Source organism: Monodelphis domestica, chromosome 3 (genome assembly GCF_027887165.1).
Source record: "Monodelphis domestica isolate mMonDom1 chromosome 3, mMonDom1.pri, whole genome shotgun sequence".
NCBI classification, from domain to species: Eukaryota; Metazoa; Chordata; class Mammalia; order Didelphimorphia; family Didelphidae; genus Monodelphis; species Monodelphis domestica.
In genome coordinates this window covers 175773222-175792872 of record NC_077229.1, presented here as the reverse complement: position 1 = coordinate 175792872, position 19651 = coordinate 175773222, and the positions used below count along the sequence as shown (strand labels likewise).

General features: G+C 37.9%; 1 protein-coding gene across 1 annotated transcript in view; it reads left to right on the top strand.

Annotated features, from left to right (window-relative positions):
- The window catches only part of PTDSS1 (phosphatidylserine synthase 1), a 65537-nt gene that overhangs the window by 35289 nt on the left and 10597 nt on the right, over window positions 1–19651 (top strand). The window contains exons 9-10 of the mRNA XM_001368985.4: window positions 3061–3126; window positions 16443–16542. Coding sequence (XP_001369022.1) covers window positions 3061–3126; window positions 16443–16542 — 166 coding nt within the window. The remainder of the gene's footprint in view (window positions 1–3060; window positions 3127–16442; window positions 16543–19651) is intronic.

The window sequence follows — 19651 nt, the reverse complement described above, 5'->3', positions numbered from 1 at the left end:
GTTTCTACCTCCCCCTCCCCCCAACAGGGATGGGAGGAAGTGCTGGCTTCTGGGTGGAGAGGTGGGTGAAATAAGGAATATCCTCAGGTCCATGTGGAGAGCGAGCGGGAGGGGAGTGATGCCAGTGCTCCACTCCACTCGATCTGATAGCTTCTGGCTTTTTCTAGTAATGAGCTCTGGTGGGTAACAGTGCATGTGCCCACAAAGAGGGCTCTATGTGTCCTCTCTGGCATGCATGCCATAAGTTCGCCACCAGAGATCTAGCATGAACCATCCAATTAAAAGGAGAAGCCATAGGAGTAGAATATATTTATGATATGTGAATTCCTTGTATGGATAAGCTTTCAGGATGAGAAAGTTTCTGAGACATAGTAGAAAAAGTCTAGATTACAGCCTGGCTAAATTTTTTCATATAGATAATTCTATAAAATTATGTAGGCATCTTCCCTTCAGAAGGCTTATTGGATCATATGGTCTGATCATTTTAAAAATTCTTGTTCTGTATTTCATATTGCTCTCTAAAAGGAATCCACCAGTATTTATTGCTGCTAGCACTGAATAATGGGAACATATTCCCCCACATTCCAATGAACAATTTTTGTTCATTTTTGATAGTTTGGCAAATGACTGGAAAGCTTAACAAAAGAGGTGTGAAGTACTCAGAAGATATAATCTACCCAGAGAAGGTGAGAACTAAAGAGTGGTGAGAACTAAGAATGGGCAGTCCTAGGAAAAAGCATCTACTATGATTGGTAGATGTGAAAATTTAGGGGAGGTGACATAAGAGAAAATTTCTTTAAAAGGAGAATTCAGTTCAGTTTGGTGTTAGATCAGTTTAGAAGTTGAATTGGAGTTCAGGAGTTCAGTGTAGGACTGGAGCTCGCTTGAGACGATCTTGTGGTGAGTGCTAAAGATTGACTCGCTCTCCCTTAGGCTCAGGTCTAGGCCATTTGGCCTAAGCCCTCTCTCTCTCTCTCTCTCTCTCTCTCTCTCTCTCTCTCTCTCTCTCTCTCTCTCTCTCTCTCTCTCTCTCTCTCTCTCTCTCTCTCTCTCTCTCCCTCCCTCCCTCCCTCTCTCTCTCCTTCCCTTAATTCCTTCATTTGTATTAATTAAAATCTTCATACAACCCAGCTGACTTGGGTATTTTCATATTTGGGAATTTTCTCATGGCGACCACTTAATTTTAGATTTTAAATCAAGACGCTAAAAATTATCTTTACAGTTTGGCCGAAACCTTTACAGTTTTGGCAATTCACAGTCTTAGAAACCACATTTTCGCGGTTACATGACTCAAGATCATGTGTATATGCGTATTTTTGTTGATTGGAAAGATTGTTTTTCGTTTGAATATCTTCTTTTGTAAATTGTCTTTTTGTAACCTTTGGTCATTTTCCCATTGGCATTGTTGTAAATTATTTATGAGTTTCTCACAAATTCTAGCTTTTAGGTTTTTATTTGATTAGTTTGCCACACATTTTTTTCTCCAAGGCTCTTTTTAGCACTGTTTTTAATTTTAAACATTTTTATTGGCGTATGTTATTAAATCCAATAAAATCCCAGACTCAGTGTTCATGTCTAATTTAATCATCAGGAATTTTCACACTGAAAAAAAACCCAAAATTCTGAAACAAAACTAGAAACTAAAGTCATCTGAATTGAGTTTTTCAGAAGGAGTCATTAAAATGTGTGCTTCCTCATATCAAGGGATTTCATGCTATTCTCTCTGTTATTTCAAAATCAGCCTTTTCCTTTGCATCATATTCTGCCTAAAGCAATTAATGATTGGTTCAGACTTTGGGGGTTATTTAATTAGTTTAGTCATGCAAATTAGCACATGTATACTAGTACTTAAAAGGAAATAAAGTTGTAGTACCAAATCGCTGACTCTCTTCTTCTAATTTGATTATGTTTTTAAGAAATAATTTTGAAATCTTTTAGCATTCTTAGTCTTATATGAGCTATAGTTTGAAGGATAGTGAAAACTAATTGGAAAATACAATCAAGTAATGAAAATTGGTAACTTAATGACGACTTTGTTCATTAAATAACACTTTAGAGAGAATGAATTAAATGTAAGGTAAGTTAGGCTTTCGGGCTTTTTTTCTCTAAGGCATGACTTAAAATTGAACTTTAGTCAGGAGTGGTTCAGTGGCTTTGAGATCCCCAGACAATGAAATGCTCTTGCAATCTTCTTCCAATTGCTTCAGGAGCTACCATTTTCAATCCACAAAGCGAGTCCTAGAAAATATTGATCTGCAGTTGCACACTAACCTCAGCAATCATCTCTGCAGAGAGGCTGAAGTTGCCATCCAGGAGAGCTTTTATTCCTGGAGGCCAACGCCATGTTTGTTTTATAGCCAAATAAAGACTTCTGTGATAACAATGTACTCTCATTCATCATGTATCTTCTGAGCTAGAGCTCCATAAAGAGCATGGGCTTAGAAAATAGGCCAAAAGCATTTTTAAACACCTTCTGTGTACCAGACACTGTGCTAAGTGCTGGGGTTTTAAAGAAAGGTTAAAAAAAAAATTCATGTCCAGAAGCTCACAGTCTTATGAGAGAGAGATACCATGTAAATCACTTTCCATAAACAAGCTACATGCAGGGGAAATGGAAGATATTTAACAGGGGAAAAGAACTCAAATTATGGAGAATCAGAAAAAGCTTCTTTTTACAAGACCAATTAGCATACTATTTACTGCCAGAGCCCAGGCATGAGGTGATGAAGGCATGCACCAGGGTGATGACACTGTCAATAGGAGAGAAGGAGACCTCTTTGAGGGGCATGAAGAAAGGCATATGGACAAATCTTGGCAACAGTTTGGCTATGAGGGATGTGAGTAGAAGGAGTCAGGGATGACCTCTAGGTTGTGAGCTAGGTTGCTTGGGAGGGATGCTGGTTCCCTGTGCACTAAAGGCAAGATAATAAAAAGGAAGGACTCAGGGAGAGCTTTGAAAATGTGGCTTTTTAATATATTTGCTTTTTCAACCATATAATTATACACTATCTCCTCCTCAAGAAGCTTCCAGTAATTTCAGCCCTCATTCATTTCTTTCAGACAATACTATGCTTACCTCACTGACACACAGTGCAAACGAGTGGGAACACAGTGCTGGGTATTTGGGTAAGTATTCTACTTTCTTGAAAGTCTTATAAAATTAAAAGAATGGGGATGTTTCTAGCACTTCTGTAAAATTCTTTTTTTTTACTTCCCAATATTATAGAAGATATCTTTACTCAGAGGGAAATAATTTCCCTCCAAAAATTAATAACTTTGGAGGGAACCCCCCAAAAAAGTATTATTAAGATAGTTGATATAAAAGGAAGGGAAACAATCCCTTTAAATTCAGACTATGAAACTTGTAGATACATTCCAGGTAAAAATTGGTAATAAGTTTCTGTTAAAATAAAATAAAATACAAATTCATTTTTAGTATCACTTGAATTTTCTCATATACACACATTCTATGCTTCCTGTCAGCAAAAATTAACATTTTGAAACAATTGCTTGACACATGCAAAAATGTGATTTTAGTCCTCTTTCTGACAAACAGAAACAATTTCTTTACTGCCTATGTTTCCCTGGGCAAATCAGTACTACCTCACTGAGTTTTACAGTTTCCTCACCTTTAATATGGCAGGATTGGACTTGACAAGCCTCTGAGATCCCTTTCAGATCCACCTCTGTGATTCTGTGAAATACGTTGGTATCCATTTATTCACATGTTCTTGCCCTTTGTTTAAGGGATTTTCACTAAAGCATAATATGTTTTTCATATTAATAACAGGTGACCATTTAGATCCTGCTATATTATTGATAATTTCTAGATGAAGAAAAGAATATTAAAACTTTCTGAAACATTAAAAAATAGAAAAGATTTTGAGTTATTGCAATGAATTTTAAATCCATTTCCATAGGAACAAATCAGTCTCACTAGTCAAATGAGTCCCCACTTCAATTGATCTTCTGTAGCAACGATCAAAAAAAAAAAATCTTAGTAGACATGGTAAGCTGAGAGCAGACAGTAAAGCAGTTCCTTCAAATCATTTTAGGAATTCTTCCTAGAACTTTTAGGAAACTAAATGTTTGTTTTCAGTAGCTGAATAGACTTAACCCTGTAATGTTGTTAATTTCCAAAATCCAAGTTGAGGGTAAATTTTGGATCATCTGGATTGAGTCTTTCTGTGACTGTCAGCCTTTGTTTATGGTAGGTCACAATCTGAATCATGGGTACCCTGTAGCAGAGCAAGAGATTTTCCATCTAGTTCTTTCTTCCTAGCTCCTCCTTACTCCCAGGCTCCATCTCCCTGCAAATACTGTGCAGTTAAGAAAATAATTAAAGTCCTTTGGACTGAAATAATCTCAGTCTGTTTCAAATAGTTTTTAAATGGATAAGAAGTTAGGCATGGGATGCCAGTGCCCACTGGATCCCTTTCGTAAGCAGAATTGGCTCTGTAAGATAAACCCAATGCTAAACTTAAGATATGGACTGCCAACAAATATCAAATTCCAGAAAAGATTTTGGTTGGTATAGATAGCCACTAAGGAAGGCATATGGGACAGCTCAGAAAAGAAAAGGAAGCCAGACACTCAAGGCTATGTAGAAAAGAGGAGGAGGAATAAAGTATACTGGAAACCTGAGGAGAACCTGACTGGGGAGGCAGGAGCTAGGGGCTTCAGCATATCTTACTGGCTGATTTCCTTTCCTTTGGATTACTCTTATCATTTTCCTTGGTAGCTGGGACAAGTGTGCCCACTCCAGGCTACAGAGTACTCTTCCTCTCGAGGTTGAGTATTCTGTGGCTTTGAAGAGCCAAAGCTATGTTAGAAGTTGACTTAGAATTGGTATAGTCCAGGGGATTCTACCTATTTAATTAAAACAAAGCATCAGGAAGGCTTGTGATAGGTATTGACTCAATTTTTGCCGACTGCCCTGAATATCAAAGTGAAGAAATCCAATGATCTGGAATAACTAACTCTTTCAAAGTAACCAAATACCTCACCATCACTGAACATTCTGGGAAGTTTCTACCTTTTTACTTTTATTTAATATGGTGAGAGTAAAGCCACTGGGGACTTTGCCTCTGATGTCACACTCTGCATAGCATTCAGAACTCATTTCATGAACAGTTTTAGGTGAGGTTTTGGGGGCCATGTACTTGTCAAACCTTAGCATAGGTGTCTTAAGGGACGCTAAGGAAGTCACTAACTTTCCTTGGGGCAAAAGGGCAAAATCTTGACTTCTTCAGTCTGACTGAATGCTATAACAGCAGAGATTAAATCCTTCTAACCTTTGGGGTTTTAATAGATGGCCAAAAAGTTACTACCAGGATACTCTACAGTGATTCCTCACTCACAGGAGTTATGTTCCAGAGACCCCTGCGATAGATGAAAATCCACGAAGTAGCGGTATTATATTTATTTTATTATATATATATTTTTAAATAAAGCCTCATATATATATGCATATATATTTGAGGCTTTATAAACCCTTCCCACTCTCCTATAAACCTTTTCCAAACTCTTATAAACACTGAGCCAATCAGCACCCAGAATACAGAATACAGTACTGTGGTTGGTTGCTTTTCAGCCAATAGTATGCTCAATACAGTCTCACATTGGCAAACTTGCACAAGCTGTAGTAGTGCACTGCATTTCCATTGTATACAGTATGGTATTCATCGGCAAAGTCCCATGATGTAACTCTGTGATACAGAGTTAGGTATATATATTTTTAATATAATGTATTTTTTAATTTAATATATATTTTAAAAAATATTTTTTAAAAACCTTTGATATAATGAAACTGTGAACCACAATATAGCGAGGGACAATTGTACTCCCAACTTGGAACAGCTAAGCGTTTAGACAAAAGTTTTTGATCCTTCACTGTAGACTTTTCCTTTCACTGTGAAACAAAATTCACCAAGCTTTAAATTATTTATTTACTTAGGCACATAGACTAATTTTAGACTAGCTTGACAAAGTCTTATGATGAATTGTTACATTGTATTTCTTGGTAAGTAAGTAACCTCAGATTCAGAAATGTGTATTTGGGTTTGATTTAGGACTTAGAGTAAAAATCTGTGGGATTATAACTGAATGCTTATAAATCAGAATCTTCCCTTAAGCCTACTGATAGTATAGTGTTTAAGAGCCTTAATTCGCTTCAGATTGCTGGGTGCCAACCTATTTGAATTAGAGACTTGAGATACACATCCTTTGTGTTATTCTTATTTAGGATGCTGCCCTCCCCCCCCCCCTTCCTTTTTTAAACTCTTACCTTACATTTTGGAATAAATACTTTGTATTAGTTCCAAGGCAAAAGACCACTAAGGGATAGTAAATGGGGGTTAAGTGATCTACCCAGAGTCACACAGCTAGGAAGTGTCTGAGACCATCTCTGTGGCTGGTTCTCTAGCCACTGAGCCACCTATCTGCTCCAGAATGCTCCTTTTAATAAAACAAATGAACTACTGGTCAGGAACTCCAGATCAGGCTTCCTGCTGTCTTCATTTCCTAAAAAATGCTGAGTGTTTAAACAAGTTTGTTTAATCCAAATTGGTAGCAGAGTCGTCCCCAGTGCTTGAAATTTTCTTCCCAGGAGTGTTAGGATCTTTCCCCTTTTCAATGTTGATTTAAAAAAAAAAAATTCCAAGCATAGAAGTTCCAGTGCTGTCCAGTTAGGATTGCTAAGAGTTTGGAAAAAGGTGTTGTACCCTAAAGAAACAAGAATTACATCCACTTTCAGACATCATAAATAGTTACCATTCTGTCAAAAGAAAGAAAAAAAACTAGAGTGACAAAAATGTCATATATTGCTTCAACTTCAGAGATACTAGACAGTTCTGAATTTCAGTGCTCTGATGTCCAAATTATATTATCTATATCTAGGTGGGGATTTTTATTCTTTCAACAAGCCTGTATAAGAATTCTTATAGAAGAATTCTAGTAGCCAAACTCCTCAGAGACAAAAGGCCACTTTTATACTTTTTTTTTTAGTTTATTTTGTTTTTTTTTTTTTTACAAATTCACAATGTAAGCTGCTTTCCTTCCATGAAGCAAAAGCAGCTTAAGAGGGAATGATGGATTAGGTTTCCTTTGTTGAGTGGCTGAGCTAGAAAGGGAAAATCTACTTTTGACTCATACTGCTGATCCACCAAACAAAAGAAAATGTCCCCATATCAGGCATCATTTTGTTCAATAGAAAGGAATAATTCCAAAAGCTTACTTACTAACTTATTTTAGACCCAAGATCCTATTTACCAACTTGTTTTAGATACCTGATAATGGTCTCCCTTCCTTGTTCTTATCTTCACCACAGTTTTAAATATCATCATAAATGTATTTTCCATTCTCAATTAAAAACCTTCTCCAGGATCCATACAGCCATAGTATAAATATCTCTTTGTATTTTCCACTAGACTGAGTTTATTCAATATTTAAAGCAAAGGAATTGTGGGAAGATGCTTTAACAATGCTTTACTTACTTCATTTAGGCAACTAGAAAATGTTATGGCTACTTTATAAGTGGTTAGAATGATATCAGTCAATAATTTTGTAGAAAGTTCTTAGAGAAGCTTGTGCCTTCTTACTGGAAAATTATTTTAAGATAACACCAGTAGTTAATATGCTTGTCTTGCCACCCCCCCTCCTTTCTCTAGAGGACAGGCTATGGACTAGCCTAACTTCTGTTCAAACCCCTATTCCTTGTGCTGCTTGAGATAAAGAAGCATGTGTCCTGATAACACTAGCTTCTTCCTCTTTTGGGGGCACAGATCCTTCAAAAGAACCTTCCTTTCCTCAGTCTCATTTTATTTTTGCTTAATTTAAACCATAACCCAATCTCCTTATATTTCACATTATTTTATTAATACTAGATCATATTTTCTTTTCTTAGCCTCTTTTCCTTCCTATTTTCTTTCCTTTCCTAACATCATAACCTAAAATATATTCTAGTTCTTACAATGTTATTTCTGCCTCAGTATGACTTTTTTTCTAAATATTTTTTGCCTAAAAAGGATGTCTTTGGAATTCATTGCCCATAGTAATATAATTTTTACTTTTAGGTTATTTTTCAACTTCTCTGGGCACTTCCTTAAGAATAGGCAACATATTTGTTATTACAATTGAATTTTTGAAGATTGCATTATGTTCCCTTAAATTGATGCCAAATTCCAAGTGCTTTCTAAGTTTTATACTTAGGAGTTTTTCCTAAGCAGTAGTAACAGGACTCCCTCCAAATTTTGGGAACCTCACCAGGGAATATTAAAATAGTATGTGAAAGTCTATTTTATTTGTTTCTATTTTTTCAGTTCTGTGGAATGCATAGGGATATTTTTGTCTTGCCTTCCTTTATTTCTCCTCCCTTCTGTAGTCTTTGGTCACCTATTACATCCTATACAAGAATTTTTCTGCCTTTAGGAAGAGAAAATCAACTTTATTAATAATAGTGAAAATACCTGACAATCATAGTGCCTTACACACATTGCCTTTTAAAAAAAAAACTCTTACCTTCTGTCCTAGAATCTAAATATTGGTTCTAAGATAAAAGAGCAGTAAGGACCAGGCAACTGAAGTTAAATGAGTTGCCCAGAGTCACACAACTAGGATATATCTGAGGCTACATTTGAACCCAGGTCCTCCAGACAGCAGGCCTAACTGTCCCACACATTATCTTTTGTGAACTTCATAATAGTCCTATATAAGGATAATTTAGAGTTGTGACCTAATCTAAGTTTGATTTTTGGTCACCAGGAGATATCTCAAATAAAATACCCAAGTCAGTTTGGAAATATATGGTGGTTTAATCAATATATAGGGAAGAAATCAAGGAGAAGAGAGAGGGAAAAGTATAGGATTTCTCCCACCTGGCCTGTACCAGGGGGAGTTCAAATTCCTCTGCCATGAGGTCTTAGAAGATTAGAAGCTTTCTCTAAAAGGATAGTGTTTGGAAGGTAAAGGAGAGAAAAATTAGCCTAAACTCCGAGAGATCTCAGAGAAGAGCCTCACTGAACTAGGCTTCTTCCAGTATGATATCAAGGAAAACTCACAGCTAAACCCGGACAATAGCAGCCACCACGCCAAGATGCCACCACGCTCAACAAGCTGCCGCCAGCCACCTCTCTGCCTTCAAAAAAGCGGAGAAAGGAAGTGATGCAAAATATATAGACGATGTTAAATCACTTTCCTGTGTCTCACATGTACCAATGATATCTTAGGCTCAGGGGTCTGTCAGTTGTTTCTGATTTGTCATTTGCTAGCACATGTCTGTCATAGGCCATCCTCCTAAATACTTAATCCTTAAATATGAGTGTAGACATTCCTGATTTTGTTAGACTAATTGGGTGAAGTAATCTAAAGTTCACACCTATGAGGAAAGTGAAAATAGCAGATCCTCTTAGGCAATGGCTCTCTTGGAGCCATAAGCTTCAGTTAAATTAAAACACAACAAACATCCCTCAGGTCAAAATAAGAGTCCTAGAAGGTAAAAGCCTCCAGAAAGGAGATGCCATATGAGGCCAGAGAATTTCTCTGGGGCCTCAAGGGCTCTCTGCCAAAGTCTTAATCCTGTTTTTTATATCCTTTTTGCCCAGAGGGCCTGTGTCAATCCAATCTGGTAGCAAAATTAAGTCAAGTTGCCTAAGTTAACTGAAATGTCTTGCTGAGAGAGAGAGAGAGACAGACAGACAGACAGACAGACAGACAGACAGACAGAGACAGAGAGAGAGGAAATTCAAATGTAGGGTCTCTTCATTCTGGTTTTAGCATCTTTACCTCAACATGGCAGTGTACGAGAGTAAATTCAGCCTTCAGAATGGAAACTGCAGCTCTATACTTACGTGTTAGTTTTGTTAGTTATTAATTAATAGGTAAAATGTGCATTCTGTACTTAAATCTGTTCTCCTTTTTGTGCTCCTCACTTGGGAAACATCCCACCCATTCCTCCCAACTTCTTCCTTGATTGCCTTAAAAGGAGGCCTAGACTACTGAACACCTCAAACAAGGAAAAGAATAAATTGTGAGTTCCAAGGCCTTGATACCAGGCTGAAGCACTATAGGCAGCCCAAACTCTTAGATTTCTGGCCTGTTTTTATGCAGAACTGTCCCTTTTTTATTCTGGTGTCCAAGATAAAGAAAGCCAGGGAAGTAGTCTGAATTTAGGTCAAATGCTGGTCACTTTTATTCCAGAAGCACCAAAAGACCAATAAGTTGGAAAATGAAGGACCCTCTTCCCTGCTTCCATTGGGGTGGGTAGAGCTGGTTTAAAGGGGCTCAGACTGTGCCCTAATAGCCCTAATAGTCTAAGGGTCCTATATCCCAAGTAGTGTTGAGATACTTGAAAAATATCATTCTGAGGTATCTCCCTTAACAAGAGTTAATATTGATTTCTAAGTTTGATCATCTCAGAAGATTGGAATGAAGCTATATTTTTGCACATTCCTACTTGTACAACTACCCCAGGAATTCTGCTGAGAAATGAGTTGAAAGAGAAAGTTGTGGTCTTTTTTATGAAACTCAAAAAACCCCTCTGTAAGTTAATTACTTTTCCTAGTTCTGTGAGTCAGTAAACATTTATTAGGTACCTACTATGTGTCAGGCACTATGCTAAGTGCTGAGGAGTCAAAGAGAGGTAAAAACCAGTTTCTTATTCTTGAAGATCTCATTGTCTAATAGAAGAGACAATGTACAAATAATTATTTACAAACAAGTTACATGCACAGATTGGAGCTAATCAACAGAGGGAAGTCATTAGAATTCAGGTTTCGGAAAGGCCTCTCTTAGAAGGTAGGATTTTTAGGTGGAATTTGAAGCAATCCAGGGAAGCCAAGTGGTGGAGATGAGGAAGGAGAGCTTTTCACACATGGGGGACAGCTAGTGAAAGTGCCCAGTTAGGAGGCAAAATGTCTTGTTTAAGGTACAGCAAAGTCAATGTCATTGGAGGGAAGATTACATGGTGAGGAAGATGGCGTAAGAAGAATGGAATAATCACCTAGTGGGTAGGGAACAGGTTATGAAGGACTTTGAATGCCAACAGATGATTTTATATTGGAGCCTCAAGATGCTAGGGAGCCACTGGAGTTGATGAAGTAGCATTGCTTCCAGCCCTCAGCTACCATCCTAGAAAGCAAAACACAACTGCTCCTGCTGATGTAACAGTCACAGTTACTGAAAACCCTAAAGAAAGTTCTCACCAGATTCTTTGACACCATCAAATGACTCAACATTAGAAACTAACAGGATTGTAACAGTGGAAGCAATATTAAAGAAATATTATTTGCTTTGCTGCTGAAGTCCATGGAATTTTTCCATCTGACTTGTAGCTAAAACCCTCCAGGTATTTTATGTCCTCCATTAGGATATGAGCTCCTTAAAAAGAGACTGTCTTACTTTTCTGTTTGTATCTCCAGTATTTTGTAGTGCTTTGCACATAAGTGCTTAATGAGTGCTTCATTCATTCTAAATCCACATTTCACATTGATGAAGCAGGGCAAAAGCATAAAGTTCTATTTTTAAAAATGTTTATAACTACCCTGTTTAAATCTACCATAATGCACCTTTTTTAGAGAGGCAAAATAAAGATATTCAAAAGAACTGGGCACATTTAGTCTGGAGAAGAGAAATCCTTGGGAAATATATTAGCTATCTTAAATATTTGAAGAGATGATAGAGGGAAGAAGGACTCAATTTATTCTCAATAGCCCCCAAAAAAGAATGAATAATTAACACTTAAAAGTTCATATATTGTTTTAAGGTTTATAATATGCTTTACAACCATTATCTCATTTTACCTTCACAACAACCCTATTAGGTAGGTGCTATTATTATCTCCATTTTACAGATGAGGAATCTAAGGCTGAGGGAAGCTAAAGACTTGCCCAGGATCACACAATAAATGTCTAAGATTTAGGTTCAGATCTTTCTGACTCCAAGCTCAGCATAAATAGAAAGAGATTGCAGATTGACACAATGAAGAACTTTATAAGTGTAATAGAGTTTAAAGACAATGTTCCTCCCCTCCTCTAACATGCATATATCCTAGATTAGATAGTCACTTCTCTCTTTAACTACTTTTGTTGTTTTTCAGTCCTGTCTGACTCTTTGTGACCCCATTTGGGGTTTTCTTGGCAAAGATATTGGAGTGGTTTGCCATTTCCTTCTCCAGTTCATTCCAGAAACTAAGGCAAACAGGGTTAAATGACTTGCTCAAAGTCACACAGCTAGTAAGTGTCTGAGGCAAGATTTGAACTTGAGACAATGAGTCTTCTGGATCCAGGTCTATCCATTACAACACCTAGTTGCCCTTTAAATGATACTAGCCCATTTTCTTATTGATTCTCATTCAAGGTTCTAAGCCAGTTAAGAGATATGTCCTACATCTTATTAATCAATTAGCTTTGAGCTTCTATACCAGTTATTTATCAAATAAACTAGAGAAGCTTCTCTTCTAAACTTTCTCTCATCTCTTTCTTGAATCCCCAGTTCTTGTAAGATTAAATGAATGTCTTCATAAGCTTAGATCAACATTAATGTCTATGTAACTTAGTACTTATGATAAATAATTCAACAATAATAAAAAACAAAAACAAAACATAGTTAAGTATTCCAGCAGTGTATCTCAATGAAAAAGATCATATCCATAGTCATCTCTAAACCATCAATTGCAACTGCTAACCTCCTCAATTTTGGAAATACAGCATTCAGCTCTTTCAGTTCTCAGTAAGCACTTCTCTTTTGCAATGTGCTTCACAATATTTTTCCAACCAAGGTAGTTAAAAATGTTATTCTCGAGGCGGAGTCAAGATGGTGGCTTATCAAGCAGCAAAAGTTCAGACCTCAGAAAACCCTTCCTTACCGATTACAAACTGAATGCTCCTAGGGCACCGAAATTCAAACTGAACAACAGGACAGAGGCGGGGAACCCTCCTTCTGGACTCAAATCAAAAGGTTCGCCCCCCCCAAAAGCCAGAATCCGAGAATACTCAGGTCTAAGGGTAAGGCAGAGGGAAGGTACCAGGACCCCTCCCCCCCAACCCAGAGGGCTGAGCCCCCAGTGGCAGCGGGAACCTCTGAGCAGGCAAAGGTACTGGTTTGGAGGGTCTACCTTGTGAGCAGCGGTGAGCCGGGCTCAGAGCATCCAGCGGGAAGGAAGCCAGGGAGAGACCGGGGCCATGGCTGGGTCCCTCCATCTGGCTTCAGTCTCACCGTTGCCTCGGGGCACATCCAGACCAATCCAGTTGAACCTAACCCCATCAGGACTCCTCAGAGCTCAGGGAGGCAGGCAAAGGCACTGGGGAACTCTGTGGACAGCAGAGAAGCAGCTGGAGAGAACTGGAAAGAGCCTGGGTGGCCCAGCCTTCCAGGAGTCTTTGGCCTCAGAGCACATACAGCCCAACCCAGTTGAACTTAATCTGATCAAAAGCCTCCAGAGGACAGGGAAGCTAACATTCCTCCCCTAGAGACTGTACCAAGAGATCTAACAAAGCTCCAAGAGGGGAGACTGACAGCCCCAAAACAAAAAAAAAAATATGAGAGGAGCAAGAGCACAGACAAATACAGGGAGCAAAGAAGGGATAAACTTGAGCAAACAACAGAAAAAGAAGAAAGAAATTACAATAGACAGCTTCTGCACAGGTAATGAGCAAAGAGCAAACGAAACAGAGGGGGAGGACCCAGCAAAGGAAAAATCAGAAATCCCAGCGAATTGGATACAGGCTTTGGAAGAACTCAAAATGCAATTCAAAACACAATTAAGAGAGGCTGAAGGAAATTGGGAAAAGAACTTAAAAACCAAGATAAGTCATCTAGAAACAGAGGCACTTGAACTAAAACAAGAAAATAGTGTCTTGAAAGCCAAAATCAACCAGCTGGAAAATGAGGCAAAGGAGATGAAAGATGAGGCAAAGCAGATCAAAGATGAGGTGAAGAAGATGAAAGATGACCTCCAAAGAAAATCAGACCAAAAGGAAAAGGACGACCAAGGAACTAAGGATGAAATCCAGTCTTTAAGAACCAGAATAAAACAACTAGAATCAAGTGACCTCACAAGGCAGCAGGACACTATAAAGCAAAACCAAAACAATGAAAAAATTGAGGAAAATGTGAAGCATCTCATTCACAAAACAGAGGATTATTTAGAATATCGTTCAAGGAGAGACAATTTAAGAATTATTGGCCTACCAGAAGACCATGACAAAAGAAAAAGCCTGGACATTATATTACAGGAAATTATTAAAGAAAACTTCCCTGATATCCTAGAACAAGAGGGAAAAGTGGAGATTGATAGAATCCACAGATCACCTCCTTTACTTAATCCCCAACTGACAACACCCAGGAATGTTATAGCCAAATTCAAGAACTATCAGATCAAAGAAAAGATATTACGAGCTGCTAAGAAGAAGTCATTCAGATACCAAGGAACCACAGTGAGGATAACTCAGGATCTGGCTGCATCCACACTGAAAAAAAGAAAGGCATTGAATCATGGAATATGATATTCCGGAAAGCAAGGGAACTAGGTCTATAACCAAGAATCATCTACCCAGCAAAACTGACTATATTCTTACAGGGGAAAGTATGGTCATTCAACAAAATAGAAGAATTTCAAGAATTTGTAAAGAAAAGACCAGACCTGAACAGAAAATTTGATGTCCAAACACAGAACTCAAGAGAATCATCAAAAGGTAATTAAAAAAGAGAGGGTAAAAGAAAAACAAACAAAATTTTTTTAAGAGATTCAATAAGTTAAAATAATATGTATCCCTATAAGAAAAGAGGTCATTGGTAACTCTTAAAAACTGTTGTTATTACCTGGGCAGCAAAAAGAAGTACACTTAGAGGGAACAGTGACAAACTGTATAGGATGAAAGGACAAGACATAAATAGGTATATAGATATATGCATGCAAAAATACATACACATGAGTATGCATATATATATACACATATATAACTAGAGCTTAAAAATAGGTTAATATTAAAAGAAATGGGAAAAGAAACAAATGGGGGTAAATTTATATGTCATAAAGAAGCTCATAGTGGGAGGTGGGAGAACATCAATACACTGGAAGGGTAAAGAGGTCAGAGACAGGAAAAACTCAACTTTTATGTGCTTTGAAATTGACTCAAAAGAGGGAAAAACAATCCAATCCATTGGGGGCAGAAAATAGATTTGCACTTAGGGGAGTAGAAGGGTAACAAACGGTCTGGTGGGGAGGGAAGCAGTACAAGAGAGGGAGGGGGTGGGAGGTTAATTTTAGGAAGACTACAGGGAAAATAAGGGGGGATTAAAGGGAGGGGGTAGAAAGGGAAGTAAAATAAGGGTGGGAACAAGGGGGTCTGTTTAAAAGCAAACATTGGTGTAGAAGGAAATAATGAAAGAAGAAAAGGCAGGAACAGGAGCAGAAATCAAAATGCTAGGAAATACACAGCTAGTAATCATAACTCTGAATGTGAATGGAATGAACTCACCCATAAAACGCAAGCAAAAAGCAGGGTGGATTAGAATCCAAAACCCTACATAAAAGGAATAATAAAGTGGAGGAATTCCATGGAGACTGGAACAACCTCGAGGAAGTGATACAGAGCAAAAGGAGCAGAACCAGGAAAACATTGTACACAGAGACTGACACACTGTGGTACAATCAAAGGTAATGGACTTCTCCATTAATGTCAAAGCAATGTCCCTGAACAATCTGCAGGGATCTAAAAAACACTATCCACAAGCAGAGAATAAACTGTGGGAGTAAAAACACCAATGAAAAGCAACTGCTTGACTACAGGGGTGGAGGGGATATGACTGAGGAGAGACTCTAAATGAACACTCTAATGCAAATACCAACAGCACAGAAATGGGTTCGAATCAAGAACACATGTGATACCCAGTGGAATTGTGCGTCGACTTGGGAGAGGTGGTGGGAGGGGGGGAAGGGAAGAAAAGAAAATGATCTTTGTTTTCAATGAATAATATTTAGAAATGACCAAATAAAATAATGTTAAAAAAAATAAATAAAGGCAGAGTGGTAGGTACAAAAAAAAATGTTATTCTCCCCCAGACTTTTTTCTTCTATAAAAATGTAGCAATAGCATGTATAATCATTGTGGGAAGGTAAGGTTATGTAAGAATTAATGCTGTAAAATAATGGAATGATCTACACTTTGAAGTAGTAAGTTAGTACCTGGCCATGTGTAGTATAAATAGCCTATCAGTCATTTATCAAGGATATATTTCAAAACTGAGTAGCAGTTACCCCAGATGACATCTAGAGACGCTTTAGGAGTCTCCGATTCTAGACTTTGATCTGTGTGTACAGTAGGCTAGACCAAAATGTGACTGTACACATAGACAAATAAGAACTCCTTATAAATACCTTTATTTAGTCTTTATGCTCCGTTAAAAGATGGCAAAATATTTAACTTTTCTTTTTCTTTGTCCTTTAGGGTCATTGGTTTTCTGGAAGCAATTGTTTGCATAAAATTTGGGCAAGATCTCTTCTCCAAAACTCAGATACTTTATGTCATGCTTTGGCTTCTTTGTGTGGTAAGTTTTTCTTCTCTGTATAATATAGTACTGAACATCAAACAGCAATTGTAGAGCTCAAAAGTTTCTCCTCTAAAAAATATTCCTCCAGGAACCTGTCCCAAGAAGTGTATAGAAAACACATTCTTCTTGAAATAATCTTGAGATTGACCTCAGACAATTGAGATATTTAAGACTTTGTGAGTAAAACACATTGACCTAGACTGAATTCATGGTAAACCATGATGACAGGTTAGAAAATTGCCCATTCCTTGCTTAAAAGATTCTGAGGCAGTTGAAAGTAAATGCCGGCAGATAGAAGGTAATATGGCAACCACATGCCATAGACTGCTAATTTTTAAGTCTCTATCCTCATCTACCCATACTTAGGAATAATAGGCAGAGGTTTTATACAGGACTGCCCTGGAATTCTGCCTCTGCTATCATTGGCTGAAAAAAAAAAAGCTTCTTTCCCCAAATCCTTTCTCCAAATATCCATGTTACTTGTTAGTTTTTATACTATTTAACAGTAAAACTCATTTGGCATTTAGTAGATACTGTCTTCTCTTGACAATTAATGTGTGTGTGTGTGTGTGTGTGTGTGTGTGTGTGTGTGTGTGTGTGTGTGTGTGTCTTTGTCTTTCCAGCTAGATTATAAGCAACTTTAGAGGAGAGTGATATGTTGATTGATTGACTGATGAAAATTAGAAATAGAATCTTGGTGGTTTTTCAGATGAGTTTTACTAAAGGTTTGGGCTGGCCTCTTATCTAATGTAGAAGTCTGAATTACATATTATTCAACTGGAAGAGCCGTATGTCCCTTAGAATTCTAAAAGAAACACTCTCAGGAGCAGGCAGACAGTATTTCCCAAAATCCCTGATGAGAGCCAAGTAAGTTGGTCAGTCACAGTTGTTTAGTGACCAGTTATTGTGGATGTAAATGCTCATTACCATAAAGTGAAAGCTAAAATTCCCTGTACCTTCATTAGCAGCCATAGTTGGTGAAATGTGTGTAGGGTTACATACAATGTGGAGCTCTTTTCTTTCTTTTCCCTAAACAAAGAAGAGGTCTGTGCAATTGCTGTTTTACATTCTGGCTTTGACAAATTAGTGGGTGCTTGCTGGGCTTCACAGGTGTGAGGGCAAGCCCATGAATTACAGGCTTTTGTCTCTTGTGACAAGTATAAAATGGATCTCTCTCCTTGTTTCCCCATAGAAATGGTAAGTTTGTCTGTGACAACAATATATCTTTTGTGGTCTTATCTTGTAAGACAAATCATTTGTTCCACATTTGTTTAAGCACCTACTTTGTACCAGGCAATAAACATCTGCCAGTGGCCACTAGGCCTTCTTATAAAACCAGACTTTGAAACTTAGTCTCCTGAATATATGAGTTTCTTGGTTCATTAAGTTGATAACTTGTACTCTCTACCTCACAAGATTGTTGTGGGGAGAATACTTTTTAAATTTTAAAGTTCTCTAAAAATAGGCCAGCCTTTCTTCTCAGAAAGGCTGCTACTTCTATGTGATCCTTTGATCTCATCCTTTCCTGTCTTCTCCAGTAAATTACTCCCTCAATTGTCTTCCCCTCATTAATCTTTAGCATCTTCCCTATCTATCCCTTATTCTTTCTATTGCCTACAAAATGTCCAAATCTTCTCTGTCTTTAAAAAGCCCTTAAAAGCCTCAACCATCTCCTGAGAATATCATCTTATTTTCCTCTTATCTTTCTCAGTCAAACTAAAAAAACTAGCCACACTTATTGCCTCCCTACTTCCTCTTCTTTTGTTTCTTAAATCTTTGCCTTCTAGCTTCTGATTTCATCATTCAGTTGAAATCACTCTTCACAGTTACTGTTGACATCTTAATTACCATATCTGATAGACTTTTCTCAATCTTCATCTTTCTGGATCTATTTCTAATATTTGACATTATTGTACATCTTCTCTTCTTGGAAAAGCCATTCTTGGCTTTTGTGACACAATTCTCTCTTTGTTTTCCTCTCTGCCTCTTTATTCACTCCTTAGTTTCCTTTGCTGGCTTAATATCCACATAATACCACTTAAATGTGGATATACCCCTGAGGCCCTATCAATGGGTCATTTGTTCTCTACACTCTCACTTGGTAACTTCATCAACTTCCTCTAGTTTAATGGCCATTTTTATGAACATAGCACCCAGATCTGATTATCAAGTCCCAGTCTCTACCCTGAGTTACTGTCCTACATCACTAGCTATAGGACATTTCAAGCTGTTTGCCTGATGTGGCATCATAGCTGCCACACATTCAACATGTCCAAGATGCTAATTATCTTTCCCCCTAAACCAACTCCTCTTCCAAATTTCCTGATTTGAAGTATTCCCTATGGCAGATTTCACCATATTTCCAGTCTTACAGGTTTGTAACCTTGGGGTTATTCTTGAGTCTTCACTGTTCTTCACAACCCCACAGATCCAGTGAATTGTTGTATCCTTTCAATTTTATTTCCACAGCATCTCTCTCATCTGTCCCTTTCTAACTACTCACACAATCACCTCCTTAGTTTTCAGGCTTTTATCTTTCTCACCCAGACTATGGAAATGGCTTCCTAATTGATCTTCCTGCCTCAAGTCTCTTTCTCCTTCAGTCCTTGTTCCACAAAGTTCCCAGAGTGATTTTCCTTAATCAGTTATCTCCCCAGGTAACTTCAGTACTCAGACTGCAGAGCTTCCTGTTACTTCAAAGATGAAATATGAACTGATCTGTTTAGCTTTTATAACCTTTCACAAGCAGCCTGTCTTCTCAGCCTTCTCCCACTCTACATTCTAGGTAAAATGACCTTGCTATTTCCAACATACCACACTCCATCTCCTGTGTCTGGACTCTTTGACTCCTGTGCCCAGCATCTACTCCTTCCTCACCTTTGGCTCATAGAATACATCATTTCCTCAAAGACTCAACTCAAGGACTATCTTCTACTTGAAGCTTTTTCTAATCCCTTTACCACTACTTGTGGTGTTCCTCTTTCAAACTGTATGTTCCATAGATGCCACACACTCAACATGTCCAAAACACTAATTATTTTTCCTCCCGAACAAACTCCTCTTTCAAACTTTCCTATTCGAAGTATGCCCTGTTGAGGGCTTCACC